This window comes from Arvicola amphibius, chromosome 10, assembly GCF_903992535.2.
Source record: "Arvicola amphibius chromosome 10, mArvAmp1.2, whole genome shotgun sequence".
In the NCBI taxonomy this organism is placed as follows: Eukaryota; Metazoa; Chordata; class Mammalia; order Rodentia; family Cricetidae; genus Arvicola; species Arvicola amphibius.
Genome location: NC_052056.1, coordinates 1,352,731 through 1,372,320, shown reverse-complemented (window position 1 = coordinate 1,372,320; position 19,590 = coordinate 1,352,731). Strand labels below are relative to the sequence as shown.

The window sequence follows — 19,590 nt, the reverse complement described above, 5'->3', positions numbered from 1 at the left end:
GGTTGGTGAAGATCTTCTCCCAGTCAGTAGGTAGCCTTTTTGTCTTAATGACAGTGTCCTTTGATTTACAGAAGCTTCTCAGTTTCAGGTCCCGCAAATCAAAACAACTTTGAGATACCATCTTACACCTTTCAGAATGGCTAAAATCAAAAACACTAATGATAGCCTTTGCTGGAGAGGATGTGGAGTAAGGGGTACACTCACTTATTGCTGGTGGGAATGCAAACTTGTGCAACCACTTTGGAAATCAGTGTAGAGGTTTCTCAGGAAATTCGAGATCAACCTACCCCAGGATCCAGCAATACCACTCTTGGGAATATACCCAAGAGATGCCCTATCATACTACAAAAGCATTTGTTCAACTATGTTCATAGCAGCATTATTTGTAATAGCCAGAACCTGGAAACAACCTAGATGCCCTTCAATGGAAGAATGGATAAAGAAAGTGTGGAATATATATACATTAGAGTACTACTCAGCGGTATAAAACAATGACATCTTGAACTTTGCATGCAAATGGATGGAAATAGAAAACACCATCCTGAGTGAGGTAACCCAGGCCCAAAAAGATGAATTTGGTATGTACTCACTCATAAGTGGATTCTAGACACAAATAAAGGACAGTGAGCCTATAATTCCTGATCCTAGAGAAGCTAAATAAGAAGGTGAACCCAAAGAAAAACATATAGCTATCCTCCTGGATATTGGAAGTAGACTAGATTGCCAGGCAAAAATTGGGATCTTGGGGGTGGGGTGGGATGGGGGTAAGGGGTGATGGGGAGATGTGGATAGAAAAGTGAGAAGGGGAGGATGGGGAGACCCTGGGGGAATGGGATGGTTGGGATGGAGGAAGGGTGGATAGGGGAGCAGGGAAGAAGATATCTTAATTAAGGAAGCCATTTTAGGGTTGGCAAGAGACTTGACTCTAGAGGGGTTCCCAGGTATCCATGGAGATGTCCCCAGCTAATACATTGGGGAGCTGAAGAGAGGGAGCCTGAAATGGCCAGATCCTATAGCCATACTGATGAATATCTTGCATATCACCATAGAATCTTCATCTGGCGATGGATGGAGATAGAGACAGAGACCCACATTGGAGCGTAGGACTGAGCTCCCAAGGCCCAAATGAGGAGCTGAAGGAGGGAGAACATGAGCAAGGAAGTCAGGACTGCTAGGGGTGCGCCCACCCACTATGATGTTGGGGCTGATCTAATGGGAGCTCACCAAGGCCAGCTTGACTGGGACTGAAAAAGTATGGGATCAAACTGGACTTCCTGAACGTGGCGGACAATGAGGGCTGACTGAGAAGCCAAGGACAATGGCACTGGGTTTTGATCCTACGGCATGTACTGGCTTTGAGGGAGCCTAGTCTGTTTAGATGCGCACCTTCCTGGATCTGGATGGAGGGGGAGGACCTTGGACTTCCCGCAGGGCAGGGAACCCTGACTGCTCTTTGGACTGGAGAAGGATGGGGAGGAGATGGGGAAGAAGGCGGAAATTTTTATTAATAAAAAATTTTAAAAAAGGAGTGCCCCTGGAGAATGTTATTGTCCACTGTGAGGACAGTGTAAGAAAGTCAGTAGTGTGAGGCACAGGAGGAAGCCTTCAGCAGAATCTGCTTGCTTGTTGGCACCTAATCTCAGATGCTCAGCCTCCTGAATTAGTGGGAGAAAAAAATCTGCTAAGTGAGCCTTTGATCTTGTGGCAGAGCAACTTGAGGGAACTCACATAGTCATGAGAAGAAACAGTACTGCGAGCTGTGAAATAAATTTCAATAAATGTTATAAGATAAAAATAATAGTAAATGCTTTATCTCTGCAGCAAAATTAAAATTGATGTCAGTGTAAGAAATATATCTGGACAAACTCAAGTATTTGAAAACTAGCAATGCATTTCTTTTTTTCTTTCCTTCTGTCTGTTCTCTCTCTCTGTGTGTCTGTCTCTCTCTCTCTCCCTCTGCCTCTTTCCTCTCTCCCCTCTCTCTCTCTTTCTTTTTTTATTTTATTTTTTACAAACAGGTTACTTTATGTAGGCCTGACTGTCATATAACTCACTCTGTAGGCTAGGGTGGCTTGAAGTCAGAGATCTACCTGCCTCTACCTCCTAAATGTAGAAATTAAGGTATGGATTACCACCACCACCACAACCATCCAGCAACAATGCATTTCTTAACAGCTCATGAGTCAAAGATGAATGCACTAGAAACATTAGAAAGTATTTTGAACTGGGTAAAATAAAAAGAAAATATATTAAAACGTGTGGCATATGGGTTAAAGCAGTATCTCCATGGTCATACAAAGCATTGAATGCTCGTATTAACACTAGATGAGGAAAAAGGACAGAAATCAAGCATTTTGCTTAGGAAGATACTACAAAAAGATCAAATACACACACACAAATTAGGAGAAGGAAGAAAATCACAAGGAAGAAAGCTGGAACTAATGAGATAAAACAGAAAAACACCAGAGAAAAATCAACACATCCAAAAGCTAGTTTTTGGAAGGGACAATAGAGTTGATCAAGAAGACAATAGAATAGATAGAAACCATAGCCAATTATAATAAAATAATCTGTGACTACATTTTTAAAATGCCAAAAGTAAAGTAGTGAATAACTTAGTGATATTAAATTTAGCAACTTCAGTTAAACAGTTAAAATTCCTTAAGAAATGATCACATTTCACTAATCAATGAAAGCTATCTTATAATTTACCTACTGCGGTTTTAAACACAAGAACTCATTGATTGGTGCTTCATAGTACTTTAGTAAAAAATAAATAAAATATTCCTATTTTTTGTAAATGATTATAATCTGGAGAGATGACATCCTTCATTTTTGAGACACATAAAATGAATTTATCCCTGATTTTACACAAAAAGAATTTATGATTCAGTTACAAGGGAGCTGTGGTATCGCTTGATGTGGCATGTCCTTCTGTATGTGTTGCTTTTATTGGTTGATGTATAAGGCTGTTTTGCCCAATGGCTTAGCAGAGTAAAGCAAGGCAGGAAATCTGAACAGAGAGATAGATAGATAGACAGACAGACAGACAGACAGATAGATAGAGTAGGTAGAGTCAAGGAGACAACATGTAGCTGCCCAAGGAGAAGGACAGCAGAACCTTACTGGTAGGCCACAGCCTCGTGTTAATACACAGATGAATAGAAATGGGTTAATTTAAGATGTAAGAGTTAGCTAGGAATATGCCTAAGCTATTGGCCAAACAGTGGTGTAATTAATATAGTTTCTGTGTGATTATTCGGGTCTGGGTGGCTGAGAAACATTAAGTAGAGTTTGTTTACAGTGGTTAACACCTGGCAAGTAGCTATCATACACAGATGTTGACTTCTAGTATACTCCCATCCTCTTTTGTCCTCCCCCCATTTCCCTTTTCTAGGATGGGAACTATCATGCTGCAAGCCTGCCATGCCATTAGCTGCCTTATGATAGCGCTAGGAGGCATTGAGAGTCTGTGACAAGTTAAATCCTGCCAATCAAGACATGAGGGAGCATGAAAACCCTTGATGTGACTGCATCCTCAGCTGGCCCTCAGTGGTGCTGTTAGCCTAATCCAAGGAAGTTTGCTATGCCTGCATTCCTGATCCACACCTATGGGGAGATGAGACTCATGTAGAGATTTTAGTTACCCACTTCAAGGGAGCTGGAGATAAGTCTTCCTTCATGGGACGGAGTGATGACTGGGGCTCCTGAAGTATGGGACCGCACATCGTAGGTGTATAACATTGTGGTGTTGATATTTTAATTTTGCTATCATTATTTATTCATTCGTCGACTATTTGACCTTGTCTTAAGGTCAATGCAATGAACGAATATATCTACTTTACCCATCAACACAGAAGATGTGGAACAGTAAAGCCATTTGTACGGCTAACCTTCAGAGTGACATTCTGATCAAAAGGAGTATTCACTTAAGTGTGAATATGCATTATTAAATTGCTCAGTAAAGAATGTTCTACTTTTATTTCTACCAGTGTTGACTGCAGCTTTATTTTATACATGTGTACTATAATTTTTTAAATCTTTCTGAATGTGACACTATCTTATTTTAACAGGCATCTTTTTAATCTTTGCTCGTAAATGATTTTGATCATGTTTTATATATTATTCAGAAATCTTACTTAGTATTTGCTAACAATTCCTTCATATTTTTGCTCATTTTATGTTATATTTTTGCCTTCTTAGTATTCCAAAGTACTTCAGTTGTAAGGAAAATGTCACATTCTTATTTCACAAAATTTGTTTTTGATTCTTGTTATTTTAATAAGAGTTTGATGGTGAATATTGTCAGCTTCTCTTTCATTCAGGGAAATGGAACTTTTCTCCCTTAAAAGTAGGTTGTATTTTAAAGCATTTGGTTTTAAAAGCCATAACTTATGGAGAATATGCTCCTTTGTAAAATTTCACTGAAACTTAAAAATAAAAAAAAATGAGCCGTGCATGCCTTTAATCCCAGTATTTGGGACGCAGATGCAGGCATATCTCTATGAGTCTGAGGCCAGTGGCCAACCTGGTCTACACATCTAGCTTCAGGACAGCCAGGACTACATAGAGAAATGCTGCCCAAACAATGAGACAATGGAAAGAACATGGAGCTGGAAGCAGAGGAAGGGAGTTATGAACCAAGGTCTTCTGGGTAAGGCAAGGCTGATGCACACACTATATCTGCGGTCACCTATACAGGCTGCACACAATCAGTCCTGCTGAAAAGTCCAGCACGGAGCAGGAAGCAGTTCTCAAGGTTTATCCTCAACTGACTATCAGTTAATGGTTGCTGGGGGGTGGTGTCATTTTTCATTGTGGTTGTGTTTGCTAGTAGGTTGGGCATCTTGCATTGAAAGGCTTCACGCCCACTTGCACAAGGTCAGCACCAGACTCAGGACCTATTAATAATAGCTCTTTAAAAAGCAGGTGTCACATTGGAAGGGAGAGGGGTTGCTGTAATGGGGAGAATTGGAGAGAGTTAGTGGCAGTAGATAAGATAAAATACATAGTACTCATGTATGAAAAATTTAAAGACTAATAAAAGTATTATTTTTTGGATGAGGGGAAAATCCTTCAATTTTTATTCAAGTTATTCAATGTGGTCCCGGTTTTTTACATTTATTACTTGTGTGTGTTTGTGTATGCATATGGAGCTACAGGTCATTGCGTGTGTGTAGAAGTCGGAGGGAAATTTATGGGAGTTCTCTTTTTCCATTGTGTGGATCCCAGGGATCAAACTTGGGCCATTATGATTGACAACTCTTCTCCACTGAACCACCTCACTGGTCTTTGCTTCATGGTCTGACAATCTGTTAAAGGATCCTACTGGGTTTTCCTTCAACTCCCGTGAAAATGAGAGCTAAATCCAATATAATCTGCCAATCTGTTAAGGGCTCCCACTGGGTTTTCCTTCAACTCCCGTGAACTGAGAGCTAAATCCAATATAATGCACATGAGGTAAAAACTCAAGCATGCCCCCTATGTGTGTGTGTGTGTGTATGTGCACGTGTGTGCAGGCACACATGCATTAGTACACACACACCAGGCTGAAAACTAAGATAACTCAAAGAGCTATGGAATCTATAGATTCTGAAAATCTAGTGAAATTCTAGTCTCCAAGAGAGAAGATCACCCAGATCAATAACACGTAGTTCATTTTTTCCTTAAAGAATTTTCTCGCTAGAAAAATACTTTAAATTATGGAATTTATACCGGGGAATTACAAGATAGACTGTGGGAGAGGATGACACATTAATTCATATCTGGATGGATATGAGTCTGTGCATTATTTAAAGGATCTAAAGAAGATGGAAATAAAGTCTAAGTGGATTTGAATAACATTAAATCTTTGTGTCATCGGGAAAACGATGAGTCAAGTTGAAGGGTTACAGCGTGTGCAGCTCTGGGCACGTCTGCTGCATACATGAAGCAAGAGCTTGCTACTAGCCAGTCTGTCCATTGAGAGGACCACAGACACAAGGGCTGGCACTCATCAGACATGAGGGAGCGGACTTCAGTATGGCTCATCGAATTCTTAGTCCTCTCCTTTAGGGTCATCATTACTCCACAGAGTAAATCGTAAATCAGTGCATGCAATCTGCAGATTGCTAATTGTCTCAGCACAAGGTAAGCACCTTGGGCAGCAGCCAGGAGATAGACTATAAGTAGCCGAAGTTGGTAATAAAGACCTGTCAATTTTCTGTGACTAGCTGGTGTCAAGTGGGGACAGTTCTAAACGTCATCACAAGAAATGAAATGTTAGAGCATTTTGTACGTCCCAGACTGGATTCCCAGTGATGTTAACACCCAGGTAATCTTACCAATATATTGGGAAGCCATGACTCCCTGTGTGTACTGGTAAGCCATGCCTCAGTGTGTGTACTGGGAAGCCATGCCTCACTGTGTGCTGAGGATGCAGGAGTAACTAACACTTAGGAGAACAGCACAGGAAGCAGGTGGCAAGCCAGGTACCTGTTTCCTCTTTCTCTTTTAAGTTTTGCTGATCATAGAAAGATCACTTGTCTGGGTGTCAGAAAGACCCAGGTCCCACTTCCCTCTGACCTAGTCAATGGGGCCTGTAGACAAACAGCTGATTCTTTTTACATCTTTATACAGAAGATGAGAAATATTTACATATGAGATTATTTGTGACCAAAGAAAATGAGCTTATAAAAATATGGATGTAAATACCTGCAATTATATTCCAAATAAATTTTTCAAAGAACACACTCATAGCTGCCTATCAGGGTGCCGGGACGCATGAGATGGATGGAAGCACAGTACAATGGGGAGGAAATCTCTTTGTTCTCTTGACCATATCCCAGGGGAAGGCTGCATGCTATTTTTCTCCCCTCCAAGGATGAGCGTGCATTCCTTTCATCCGTGTGGTGTTTTCTTGAAGAGTGAGCGGCTTTTACTTCAAAGAGAAGTTTCCTTTCCTTGAAAATAGTTGGTAGGCTTCAGGAGTAGCCCTCAGTGATAGACTATGGTATGGAAGAATAAGATGAAAAAACATCCTTTCTCCCCAAGTTGCTTTGGTCATGGTGTTTATCACAGCAACAGAAAACAAACTAAGACCTTTGCTGTCACGGGCTCTGGTTTCTACCTTAAGAGTGAAGAGTATTCAGAATGACAGGGACAGAGCAAGGGAGGAGAAACCACCATTCTCCACAGGCCATTCTCCTTCATAGGGTGCACGGGGATGCAGGCAAATGCCGAAGGTGAGATTATTCACGCCTTTGAGGATTGTCTGTAAAGCGCACCTGCAGATATGGATGCAAGCAGCTTTTCAAGGTACCTATATTTCTCAAGTAACCATAGGACAGCTGCTTTCTTTCTCCCATGCCTCTTTCCTGAGATGCTGTGCTCTCAAACTCCTATATTTAACTCTTAGCATTGCGCCACCTACCAACTGCAACAGTATCTAAGCAGTTTTCTCTTCAAACTTCCCCTTAATTCCATTTTTATTTTCCTACGAAGGAACCTATCCACTTAAGATGATGAAGCTTCCCCGGAGCCTTCTCTGAGTTTTCTCTGGCTTAGTAGGAAGGTAGGGTGTGAGTTTGGCACTCTAATGCCCTGTTTGGAATTGGGCATCTAATGGGAAGGATTCTTATCCCAGAGACTCAACACTGGCTCTGCATTCAATTAGCACAAAAATTAAACTGCGAGGCAATCACACTGCACTTGCTGATGTGGCCTGTGGCACTGCAGGACGTGGTGGCGGCTAGATATAGCAGATGCCACCTCTGCAGCAGGGTGCGAAGAAGTCCTGCATCCAGGTCTGTTGGCCAAGATTTGTACCACACCTGTGCTGGGAAGTTTTATGTCAACTGATATGAGCTAAAGTCATCTGAGAGGAGGAAATCTCCATTTAAAAAATTCCTCCATAAGATTGGGCTATAGGCAAGCCTATAGGTTATTTTCTTTTTTTTCCCAGTTTATTTATTTTTTATTAAAAATTGCCATCTCCTCCCCTCTTCCTCCCCGTTCCCTCCCCTCCCCTCCACCCACACCCCCACTCCCTCCCTCTTGAGGCCAAACAGCCATCAGGGTTCTCTACACTATGTTGAGTCCAAGGTCCTCCCAACTCCCCCCAGGTCCAGGAAGGTGAGCAACCGAACTGACAAGGCTCACACAGAGCCCGTCCATGTCGTAGAGACCAAGCCCATCGCCATTGTCCTTGGCTCCTCGGTCAGCCTCCACCATCAGCCACCCTCAGAGAGTCCGATTTGCCCCACATAGGAGCACCGGACTGAGCTCCCAAGGTCCCGATGAGGAGCAAAAGGAGGGAGATCATGAGCAAGGAAGTCAGGACCATGAGGAGTGCGTTTACCCATTGAGACGGTGGGACAGATCTAACAGGAGACCACCAAGTCCAGTTGGAATGGAACTGATGGAACAGGGGACCAAACCAGGTTATTTTCTTAACTGGTGACTAATGGGGGAGTGTGCAGCCCATGATGGGTGGTGCTGTCTCCGGAGAGGTGGTCCTGGGTTATACAAGACAGCGGGTGGAACAGGCCAGTAGGCAGCATCCCTTCATCACTTTTTGCCTCCGTGGTGGTCCTGCCCTCTTTGAGTTCCTATCCTTATTTCTTTTGACGATGGCAGCAATATAGAAGTGTAAACCAAAACACATAAACAAACACACACACACACACACCCCAAAAATAAAAAAACAACAATAACAAAACCCTTTTTTTCCTCAAGTTGTTCTGGTCACAATGTATCATTACAGCAAGAGGCAATAGAAACCCTAACTAAGACAATACCCCTACAGAAGGCTCTCCAAATATTTGTATTTGATATGGCTGCCTCTACCCACAAGAAGACTGCTAGAGAGTTCCCAGAGAAATAAATAAAAAAGAAACTTGTAGAAATAGGAGGAGAAAGGAGGCTAAGTCTGTCTGGAACCCAGGACTGGTTGAGCTTGGAGCCTCACTACGTTGGGCAACTGTTGACGATTCTTCCTCTGTTTTCTGACTCATGCTAACTCAAAGGAAAGGGAAGGGTTTTGTGTCTGTCAAGTTGTTTTCTAGTATCAATGGAAGGAGATAAATGCATCAAGCACCCCTTACTTGTTATGTTTTTAGCTCCTTTCGAAGAACTCATTGCTTTGCCAGGCCCAGGACTCCCTTACCTGGGAAACAAATATGGCTGCCTTTGTTTTATGCTTAGGATTATTACTAAGTTTTCAGGTTAGTTTCCTACTTGGGCGATAGGAAGATGATACCATCTCCTGGTCAGAGCCTTGAGATATCTTGCTGGGTTATCTTAGGATTCATGTGGCATAATCATGCTTAAGCAGGGGACAGGGACACTGATTTTTAATGTCGGCACTAGGCTGTTGTGTTCTAGAAAAACAGCACCACACAAGAGGTCTAACCATGAGATAATTCAGGACAACACAGAACAGGAGCCGGTATGGGGGAGCCCTGGGTAGCAATTACAAGGGCAGGAAAATGGGCAGGTGGAACTCTGGTGGGCAGTGGCCTTCCTCAGCCAGGCTTCTGCGAGAATCTTGATTCTGGCTATCTTCACTAGGAAGGCGACAAGAACAGAATTAGATTCATTGGTTCCAAAGAGCTGGCTAAAACAAGACTTGGAAATAATGCAAGTTCAAAGACACGATTTCGAGAGTGGTGATTTGATAAAAAAACCGTATCAAAGCAAAGTTCATGGGCTGGAGGTAAAGGTCAGGGTGTGAACAGCCCTGAAGTGAATAGGGTAATTAATAGGACAGACACTCATGACTGATAGTGGAAACAGGAGGACCTGCAAGCTGACAGGCACAGGCACAGACATTGTAAGGGACCATGGAGGATCAGGAAGTGAATGGTCATTCTTATCTGAGTCATATGGAACAATTTCCCTTGGAGTTTTCTTAAAATTAAGCTTTCTTCCCCCCACCCACACAGGGACTCTTCATTGAAGGCTATGCTTGTATTTGAGCATTTCTCCTTTGGAGGGACATGAATTTGTCTATAACATTAAACAGTCTGTCTCTTGTCCAGCAAGGAAAGATTGATCCTAGTAATTCACCAAGATCTGAATTTGGGGATAGAGGAGACCATGTCCTACAGCAAACCTGCTCAGGGTACTCAGGCCTGTCCTCTTCTCTGTGTTCTTCATACTCGAAGATACGGTCTTCACATTTTTGGAAGGTCCCAGGGAATATAAACTTGACATTGAACAACAGGGTCTGGCAAGACCAAAGGAGACAGCCTGGGACTAGCCCCTTATCCAAGGAGACTCCTGAGAGAGTGGGTGACTTGGGCATTTTGACAAAGTGTATGGAGCCTATATTTGTTTCTAGCCTAGAATTTTGTGTGGTGACAACTAGAGAACTGTGCTGCAAGTCTGGTTTTATTCTTATGAATATCTTAACAGAAGACAAGTCTGCATCAATCCTATACGAGTCTGTAGCTTAGGGGAAGACTCCTGCTAATGAGGACAAGTTTCTGGTGATGGGGTGTATGGTATGATCAGGTCTTAGATAGGCCACACTTCATGAGTTTATAAGTGTTCAATCTTTAACCATTTGTCCAAGGTAGAAGGAAAACACAGTGAAATCAAAACTTCTACCACCAAATACGGACAGATTCTCTGTATTTTTCCAGGGAAATCTGGGATTGGAGAGACTAGGACCTTGGGTGAATGGCTGTAAGAGCTGGAAGGACACACGGAAGGGGCAAGAAGGGAAGTCTAGCTATAGAGAATAGGCAGGGAAAGGAGGGTCCCAGACAAAAACAACTTGATGGATAAAGAGGGTTTTTTTTTTGGCTGAACAGGAAGCTTTAATTGAGGGACCATGTGCTGACATAAAGCAATTTCTTTCTAGTCACATAAACTTTCTTTGAGTCTTCTTACAGATTCCAAGGTCTAAGAATGGTACTATAGGAGAAAAAATGGAAGAAAGAAAAAAATTATCCAGCTGAGGAAATTTCACCAGAAAAATATATGTGAGTTACATACATACTAGATAGTCATGTGTCTATAGCAAACTGTCAGCCATTTAAACTGTATGAAGAAAGCAGAGAGCAAAATAGTATTGTGAAAGACAAGGAGCAGAGGTTGTGTTAGAGAAAATAACAGAAACTGGAAAATATTAAATTAAAATGAGAACACATGAACAACACATCATTGAGAAAAGTGACAAGGGATGATGTCTGACGATGGAATTGGAGAGTCAGGAGTAGAGGGTTGAAGAGCATGAAAAGAATAAATACTTATAACAAAAAAATTCACAGAAAGTCTAGAAATAAAAAGTGACTTGAGTCTACCTTAAATGGGCATACAGCGTCCATAGGAAAGGTGATCCCACACGAACAACATCAGGGGTACACTGTAAAAGTCTTGACTTCTTTCATATTGACTGCTTGGTTTTCCAAAGGAAAACAAGGCAGCAGCATTCTCTTCCATGACAGGGTATGAGTAACCAACCTCCTACTAGGTTAATGGTGTTTTGTGGTGAAAAGCCAGACAGAAGAGCTGGATGGCCCTCCTGATGTCATTCTGTATATGTGCTGCTTTTATTGGATAATGAATAAAGCTGTTTCGCCCAATGGCTTAGCAGAGTAAAGCCAGGCAGGAAATCTGAACACACACACACACACACACACACACACACACACACACACACAGAGAGAGAGAGAGAGAGAGAGAGACAGAGAGAGACAGAGAGAGATAGAGAGAGATAGAGAGAGACAGAGAGAGACAGAGAGAGACAGAGAGAGAGACAGAGAGAGAGAGAGGAGAGAGAGAGACAGAGAGAGAGAGAGAGAGAGAGAGAGAGAGAGATTAGGCAGAGTCAAGGAGACACCATGTAGCTGCCGAAGGAGAAAGACCCCTGCCAGAAATTTATCTGTGGGCTACAGCTTTGTGGTGATACACAGATTAATAGAAATGAGTTAATTTAAGTTTATACTTGCGCCATTGACCATACAGTGTTGCAATTAATATAGTTTCTGTGTGATTATCCATGCCTGGGCAGCCGGGAAAAGAATGAGCCATCTTCCGTTTACACTTCCCCAGAAAATGCTGTGGCTGAGGGACTGGAGGGGCATAAAACTAACCCAGGACTGTGGCGGACTGAAGTGGGGCCTGTGGTATCAGGGTAAGAGGAAGACTAGAGGAGCCCTAGAGAAGGGGAAAGTGCTCCTCAGAGAGACAGAAAGGAGAGAGAAGAAGTAGAGGGGAAAGACAGAGGCAGACACAGAGAAGGAAGTAATAGAAAAAAAAGAGGAAGCAGATGGTGAGGATGAGAAGAATACAGCAAAGAAGAGGGGAAAGAGGAAAAAAAGGAAGAGAGAGGCATAGAGGAGTGGGAGAGAAAAGAAGGAAAGAGAGAGAGAGAGAGAGTGATAGAGAGAGCAGGGGAGAGAAAAGGGATTATAGAAACAGAAAGGAGAAAGGACTGGGAGAGAGGGAAAGAAGAATGAAGACTGACAAAGGAAGAGAAAGAAAGAAAGGAGGGGAAAGAGTGGAGGGGCAAGGGAAGGAAGATGGAAAGGGAGGGCATTTAGCACACACAGAACCGTTGCTATGGGAACTCATGGCTGCTCTGCAAAGAAAAACTCCTTCCCTCCTTCCCAGCCCAAGATCTCCTCCTCTCACAGCTTAGGGCAAAGACCTGAGCACATTTCCAACTCCCTCATTTCCTTCATACACACATCCAGTTTGCCAGTTACAGAAAGACAGCTTCCAATTCCTCATCCTTCTACCCTGCTTCAAGCTCATTATGACATATGTTTCTAAGCAGGTCTAGTATGTTTCCCTGCCTCTTTCCCATCTGGTTTGGGAACACACCCGCACTACTGTGGTCCTGCTATGGCATAGATTGCTTTGGCTGCCTCTAACTTTACAGAATAGAGAATCCATCATCACCACCAGCACAGGGGCCCATGCCCCTTGGCAAAGCCATATGCTCACAGTGATTGACAGAGGAGTCTATCCCCTGCAACATCCTGTCATGTACTTTTCTCCAGACACTGTGTCCCCCTTGATGTTTCTGGAATATTCCAAGCATCATACTTGTGATGGCTAATCTTGAATGTCAATTTGATTATGTCTGAAATCAGCTAAAAACCCAAGCTTCTAGGCATGATTATTAGAGATTTTTTTTTATCAGATTATTAAGTGGGAACATCTATACTAAATCTGGTGGCAGCCCATATAAATGGAGATGGAAGAAGGAAGTTTTTGCTTTGTGGCTGCTTGACCTCACACTCCCTGGCAAGTTTATCTATCCTGTTGCTGAGGGAGTCCTTTGTTGGTATTAGAACCTATTGCTTAAGGATACCAGCACAGACTGCAGACCAGATGAGACATCCAGTCTTGTAGACAGAACAACTATAGAATTTACAGCCTTTTGGTAGTAAGACAATCACTGTTGGACTAACCAGATTACAGCATGTAAGCCACTCCAAATCCCCATCTATATCTTTATATCATGTATCTCGCTCTCTCCCTCTCCCTCTCTCCCTCTCTCTTTCTCTCTATCTCTCTTTCTCCCTTCCTCCCTTCCTCCCTCCCTCCCTCCCTTTCTCCCTCCCTTCCTCCCTCTCCCTCCCCCTCTCTCTTTCTTTCATTCACTTAGTTTTGTTCCCTTAGAGAATCTGAACTAATAAAGCAGATAAAGGGTCCTGTCTCCCAGCCTAATGGCCTGAGTTTGAACCCTATTCCTCATGCTGGATTGCTTTGGCCAGCCTGAATACAGGGGGAGGTGCTTGGTCTTATAGCAGCTTGATATGCTTTGTGGAAGCCCACGAGAGGCCTGCTCCTTTCTGAGTGATTACAGAGGAGGTGTGGGTTGGAAGGACAGAGGGGAGGAGAGAAAGGAAAGGTTGCAGTCGAGATGTAAAATTAATTAATTAATAATTTAAAAAGATTTACTTTTATTTTATGTATGTGAATATTTATATGTCTGTGTATAATCTGTGTGCTTGGTGCCTACAAAGTCAGAAGAGGCAGTGGATGCCCTGGAACTGGAGTTACATATGGTTATGAGACACCATGTAGGTCTGGGTACTAAACCCAGGTTTTCTGGGAGAGAAGAAAGTGCCCTTAACCTCTGAACCATATCTCCAGTCCTGTGCGATGTCGTATTTAAGAGAACTGGATTTTTGTCCTCACTGACTATCCTATTTGAAACCTATTCCATTATCAACATAAGTTTTAATGTGTCATCTTTATTGCTTCAGTAAAATAGCAGAAACCATTCTTCTATTAGATTGGAAACCATTAAGAATCGGGCATAAAATGCAGCATTATTCTTGTTCTAGGAAGCAGGCACTACTTCACACTAAGGAAGTCTGTGCAAATGAATAAAATGCTGGCAACCTGTCAATGTGTCTAAAAGCTATAAAAATTGTTTACACTTTGAGGTGGCAATTCTACTTACAGAAAATAATCCCAGGGGAAAAATAAACACATCTACAAAGATCAATGTAATGGAACACAGCATGACATTTTCTAAGAATAAAGAGCTGAAGAAAAGCCAAACACAGGGAAGTCCTAGAAACACCTGAAATCTAGTAAGATACCATGCTATGGCATGATAGCCTGCCTATGTACATACAGCACAGCCTGCTGATTCCTTTAGGGAGTGGGTGAGCTGGCCAGGGAGCCAGGGCGATGCTAGTGCAGTTGATCAGCAATGCAGTTCTGGAAAGATGATAAAATGGAGCAGACCTAGGTCAGAGAAGGAGCCATTCCTGCTGGCCCATCCTCCGTGGGAATGTCGAAATTGCTCCCTAGTTTATAGCAGTTTGAGGAAATGGCATAACTCTCGTAAAGGTTTGAGGTTAGGGTCTCTGATAACTCAGGCGAGCCAGTGAGACAGTGTGTCATCTGTGAGAACACACACATGACCAGAGGACCTTGTGCTGAGTAAATATGAAGGGACTAAGACAGTGTTGTGGGACTTCACCCAGTTATAGAATATAAAGCAACTGGCCTCATAGAAAAGGAAAGTAGCGTGGTGGACATCAGAGGCTTAGGAGGGAGGCTAGCACAAGACGGGGCAGTGGACTGCAGATCTGATTGGAAAGGACGGATGCAAGATGACTTCACAGCCACAATCTGTTATGCATTTCAGAGGAACCAGGGGAAAGGACTTTGGAGTGTTCTTATTATAAAGAAAGAACGGGCAGTATGCCAGGTCTTCTGATATGTCTGTGACAATGCACACAAGTATGAGGAACACATTGTATGTCACATGTGCGCAGGCACCTGTCAATCAAAAGCCAAACTTACAAGCATAAATTAAACTCTACTGTCGACATAGGGTGAAGAGTATTCTTGTAAGTCTTTTTAAAGCCCCCACCCCCTTTCATTTTTCAAGACAGTGCTCTTTGTAGCTCTGGCTGTCCTGGAATTCATTCTGTAGACCAGGTTGGCCAGATCTGCCTGCCTCTGCCTCCCTGAGTGCTGGGATTAAAGGTGTGAGCTACCACACCCAGCCTGTAAATTTTATCTTAACTCTGGCAGTGCTGACTTGTTAATATAATCTCACAGATGTTTCAGAACACATATTGAACATCAATATCTGGCACTACAAAAAAAGATCAACAGCATATTGTTAACTGGAAAATTAGGATTACAAGCCAAAGAGGATCACATAATCAGATGTAAGAAACCATATCTGTACATATCTGCTACTGAGGACTGTACTGGCAGACCTGATTAAAAACAACAGCAATCGTTCCTTTGATTTTAAATCCTATTGCATTTGCGAGGTATTTCACCTCTAGAGACTTCCTTCTATGGTTTCCTTTTTTCTCTCCAATAATCTGAATTTCCATGGGGAGTTTATAAATGAAAGAGCTACTGTGACTTAATGTGCATATCAGTGATGGGAAAAGGTAAAATGAAAATGTGGGTACCATCCTACCCATCCAAGGGGTGTGGAGTCGGTACCGAGTGTGTTCACAAACAAGACACAAAGACAGATATGGCAGTAACAGGTCTCAGAAAGTCCCCCAAAGGGGGAACAGAAATGTCAGTTAACAAGGAATGCAACAATTGTAACACAATTAGTAGTCTAAATATGCAAATGAAAGGGGAAGCCATTTTCACTCACAAGAGTGTAAAAATAACACAACAAGGAAAAAGATCTTTTCCATTGAAGGGAGAAAGGGGCACACATCCTGTCACTGTTGGGGGCAAAGTCCCCTTGGCTAAGACAGACAAGGGCCTTCGATGGAGTCATGATAGGTCACTTTTAGGAAGCTACCTGCAACAAAGCAATTACTCTCATAGACAATGAAGTGGATGAAACGAGGTTTATTGCAGGGGTGCAAAAAGTCTGGAAATAGCATCAGGAAGAAGCAGAGGACGTGCGTGAGTGGCAACGTTAAAAATAATTTTGACAGTAAATGTCAAAGAAAGTGTTCACACTATCCAATATGCTGTGGATAGGAACTAGATCAAATTTGTTCTGTTTGTCCATTCCAATCTAACAAGGCAACATGGGGGCTCCAGATATGACTAAAAATAAGTCTCAGGGGAAGAAACTCAGCAGCCGTTTTTATCTTTCAACAAGGTAACTCCCACAGGTGGAAGAAGAAGTACAACCGAGAAGGGTGTTTCTTTTTCTTTTTAAATGAGTTCTCTTGCTCTCCTAATTACCACCCAAAGCCCCTCTGCTCTCTCAGCCGATCTACACCAAGAAGGTGACAGCAACTTTACCATTTGCTTTTTCCTCCACTGTGGTTGTTTTCACAGGGAGAAGATAATTTATTATAAAAAGAAATGCCTAGAATGCAGATTGTAGTTAAGGGAACAGGGAGAAAAGCAGACTCATGATGATTAAACATGAACAACGCATCTTCACTGGCTGGGGGAGATCATGATTGGCCGGCTGTTCATTTCTTAACAGACGCCTGGTTCTTGGTGGTTGGAGGAATAAATCACAGAATGTGAAGACAGATCTTCCTCATTGGGGATGGTTGGGGACTTTGCCTGGAGAAAACTGTATCGTAAATGGAAATGATTTTCCTCATGTCTAAAATGGTATCACCTACAGCTTCCCCAGCACACATTGCAATCTAACAATGCTCACTGTGTGATCTACCAGCGAAATGAGCCACCATCCTCTTGAGGAGGTGCTAGGTGTGGAAGCAGGAACACCAGTCACTTACCTGAGGGATGCTTCTTTCCAGAAGCACCCTGGGGTGACTATATGTAGGGTTCTACCTTATCCCGATAAATCTAAAAAGCCAATTATTTTAACTTTAGTTCTCTAAAAGCACAGAGTGCCAGGTATCTAAGGAATAATTTCCAGCAATGAATAATTCCAACACTGGTGCACCACTCCTTGTATTTGTGTCGGCAGGAGTCTCTGAGTAACCCGTAGTCATTATAAAGATGGAAAGGTATATTTTACTGGTGTTGAAAGCCATTCCAAGAACACTTTAGGGGCACTTCCGTGATTTGAATGATGAGTCCTTAGGGATCTACTGTGGCGTATATGAGATGGATTAGGGGGAGAATGACATATCTGCCTGCAAGAAACATCTCTGAAAGGACAAGTATTGTTGACAACATACCGTGTGTTTAGTATACGATAAACAGTTCAAGTAGCTTCATACCTTTTGAGAACTTCCACACAATTGTAGGCACAGGATAACCTTCTGCAGAGCAATTGAGAATCACTGCTTTGCCATAGATCCCATCCTGGTCCCGGGGTTGCACCACAAACTTGGGAGGAACTGCAAAAAGAAATGACGTCATTCAGACAGGGCCACTGGTTAAAGCTGTGATCTTATGTATCAATTATCTCTGTAAACCGTCAAGTAGAAGAATTGTCACACAAAAGCAATAGCCATGTTTGCAGGTCAGACAAGTGGGAAAAACAGTGTGGGTCCTGGAGGGTCATCTACAGACAGTTTTTAGTGGAGATTTTGTTTTGTAGTAGGGAAACTGATCTTTCATAAATGTGAGGAGCATTGGCCAACCCAATGGCATGTGATACTCAAGACTGTCAGGAATTCACTCCACACAGAATTGAATAATGGCCAATATATAAGGAAAAGGTAAATTATGTGGTCCCCAAATTGAACTCATCAAGGATGAGTGTTTCCGTTGTTAGGACCTGTTCAAAGTCTTACAGCCTTTCTGCTACCAGAAGATGAAAGAACTGACAAGCACTCCCCAGAGGTAGCAGAGAGCATGGAATGCTGATGAACCTTGCCCCAGACACCCCACCAGGACACACCAGCTACTCTTCCCTATAAGTCAACACTTGGCAGAGCCAAAGTAGAACCACAGAGGTTGGTTAAAGGGAGGTGCCAAGATGACTCTAGTGTACCCATAACCCATGAGATTCAGAACCTGGTTGTGTAGAGAATTCTGTGAGGCGCTGGGTAGATCCATCCCAATATACAGCATACTCAACTCTCTACTTACAGCCCAATGCTTTGTGCTAAACTACTAGGAGGTTAGTAGTGTTTGATTCTTAATGAACAGGTCAACATTCTCTCAGCACATCTACAGTAGACCGGGAATACCCTGTGGGGTAGACTCCTGGTCTGATAGCTATGCACTGTATGAGAAGTGAGTTACACCCACTGGAGATTAAACATGTGGCATACAAAGGGTGCTCTCTTTCTTCCCACACCTGATAAGATTAATCTTCCTTGCTTTAGATTCTAGAATTCCCAATATTAAGACACACGTGTGGACCTTGGTACTTTGGACAGGTGGAAATTCCAGGAAGCACATGCTATGGACTGAAAAGGTACCTAGGATTATTAACTAAAATATTATTATTATTATTAACTGAAATAAGCAGTTTAGAAACACACTGAAAGGATTCAAGCCACAGTGGAGACCAGTAGGGTCATGAAGTAACCAAGAATGAGAAAACTATATCAATAAAGAGAAGCAGCTGGAGATGGAAATCAGGAGAGAACAACTCCTTTTTCCATTTTTTAGTCCAGTTTTTTGATTTGTTTCATTTTTAGTTTTGTTTTTGTAGAAAACATTAAACATGGAAAGGTAACAGTGGCAAGGAAGAACACAGCTCAGGATGAACACATCAGTTTCCAGTTCTGTTGATTCTTGCATTGGACCTTGTATAGATTACAAAGTGGCTCACCTTCCTAGTACATACATTAGGGATAATTGTGGTACCCATGTCATCTGTTATGAGAAGAAGATGAGTTGAGGATCAGAAAGTTCAGGACTTTGTGGGAAGAAAGAAATGACTCTGGGACCTGCTTCCCTTAGTAAATTCAGATGTCTGGTTTTGAAACAAGCACTCACAAAGCAATGGCATCTGGAATATTTGTAAACTGCCCAGCAGTTTTACATCATGTAAATAACATTTTGAGAAAATGCATTTGATCATATGTATATGTACTTGGAATAAATTAATAAAAGCCAATGCCTTAAGGCCAGGAGATTATTCCTAGGAAAATACGAGAGATTACACAGACTATTTTTCTCTCTCTCTCTTATTTCGTCTCCCCCAACTCTCCTTTCTCCTTCCTACCCCATCTTTCCTCCATCACTATCTTTCTTCCTACCTTCCTTTTTTTAAAAAAAATATTTCTTTTTAAAATTTATATGTATGAGCATTTT

The 19,590-nt window shown here is 42.3% G+C and overlaps 1 protein-coding gene across 1 annotated transcript in view; it reads right to left on the bottom strand.

Moving 5' to 3' along the window:
- Positions 1-19,590, bottom strand: part of Dscam (DS cell adhesion molecule) — a 445,545-nt gene that overhangs the window by 187,361 nt on the left and 238,594 nt on the right. The window contains exon 9 of the mRNA XM_038345563.2: positions 17,598-17,717. Within this exon, the coding sequence (XP_038201491.2) occupies positions 17,598-17,717 (120 nt within the window). The remainder of the gene's footprint in view (positions 1-17,597; positions 17,718-19,590) is intronic.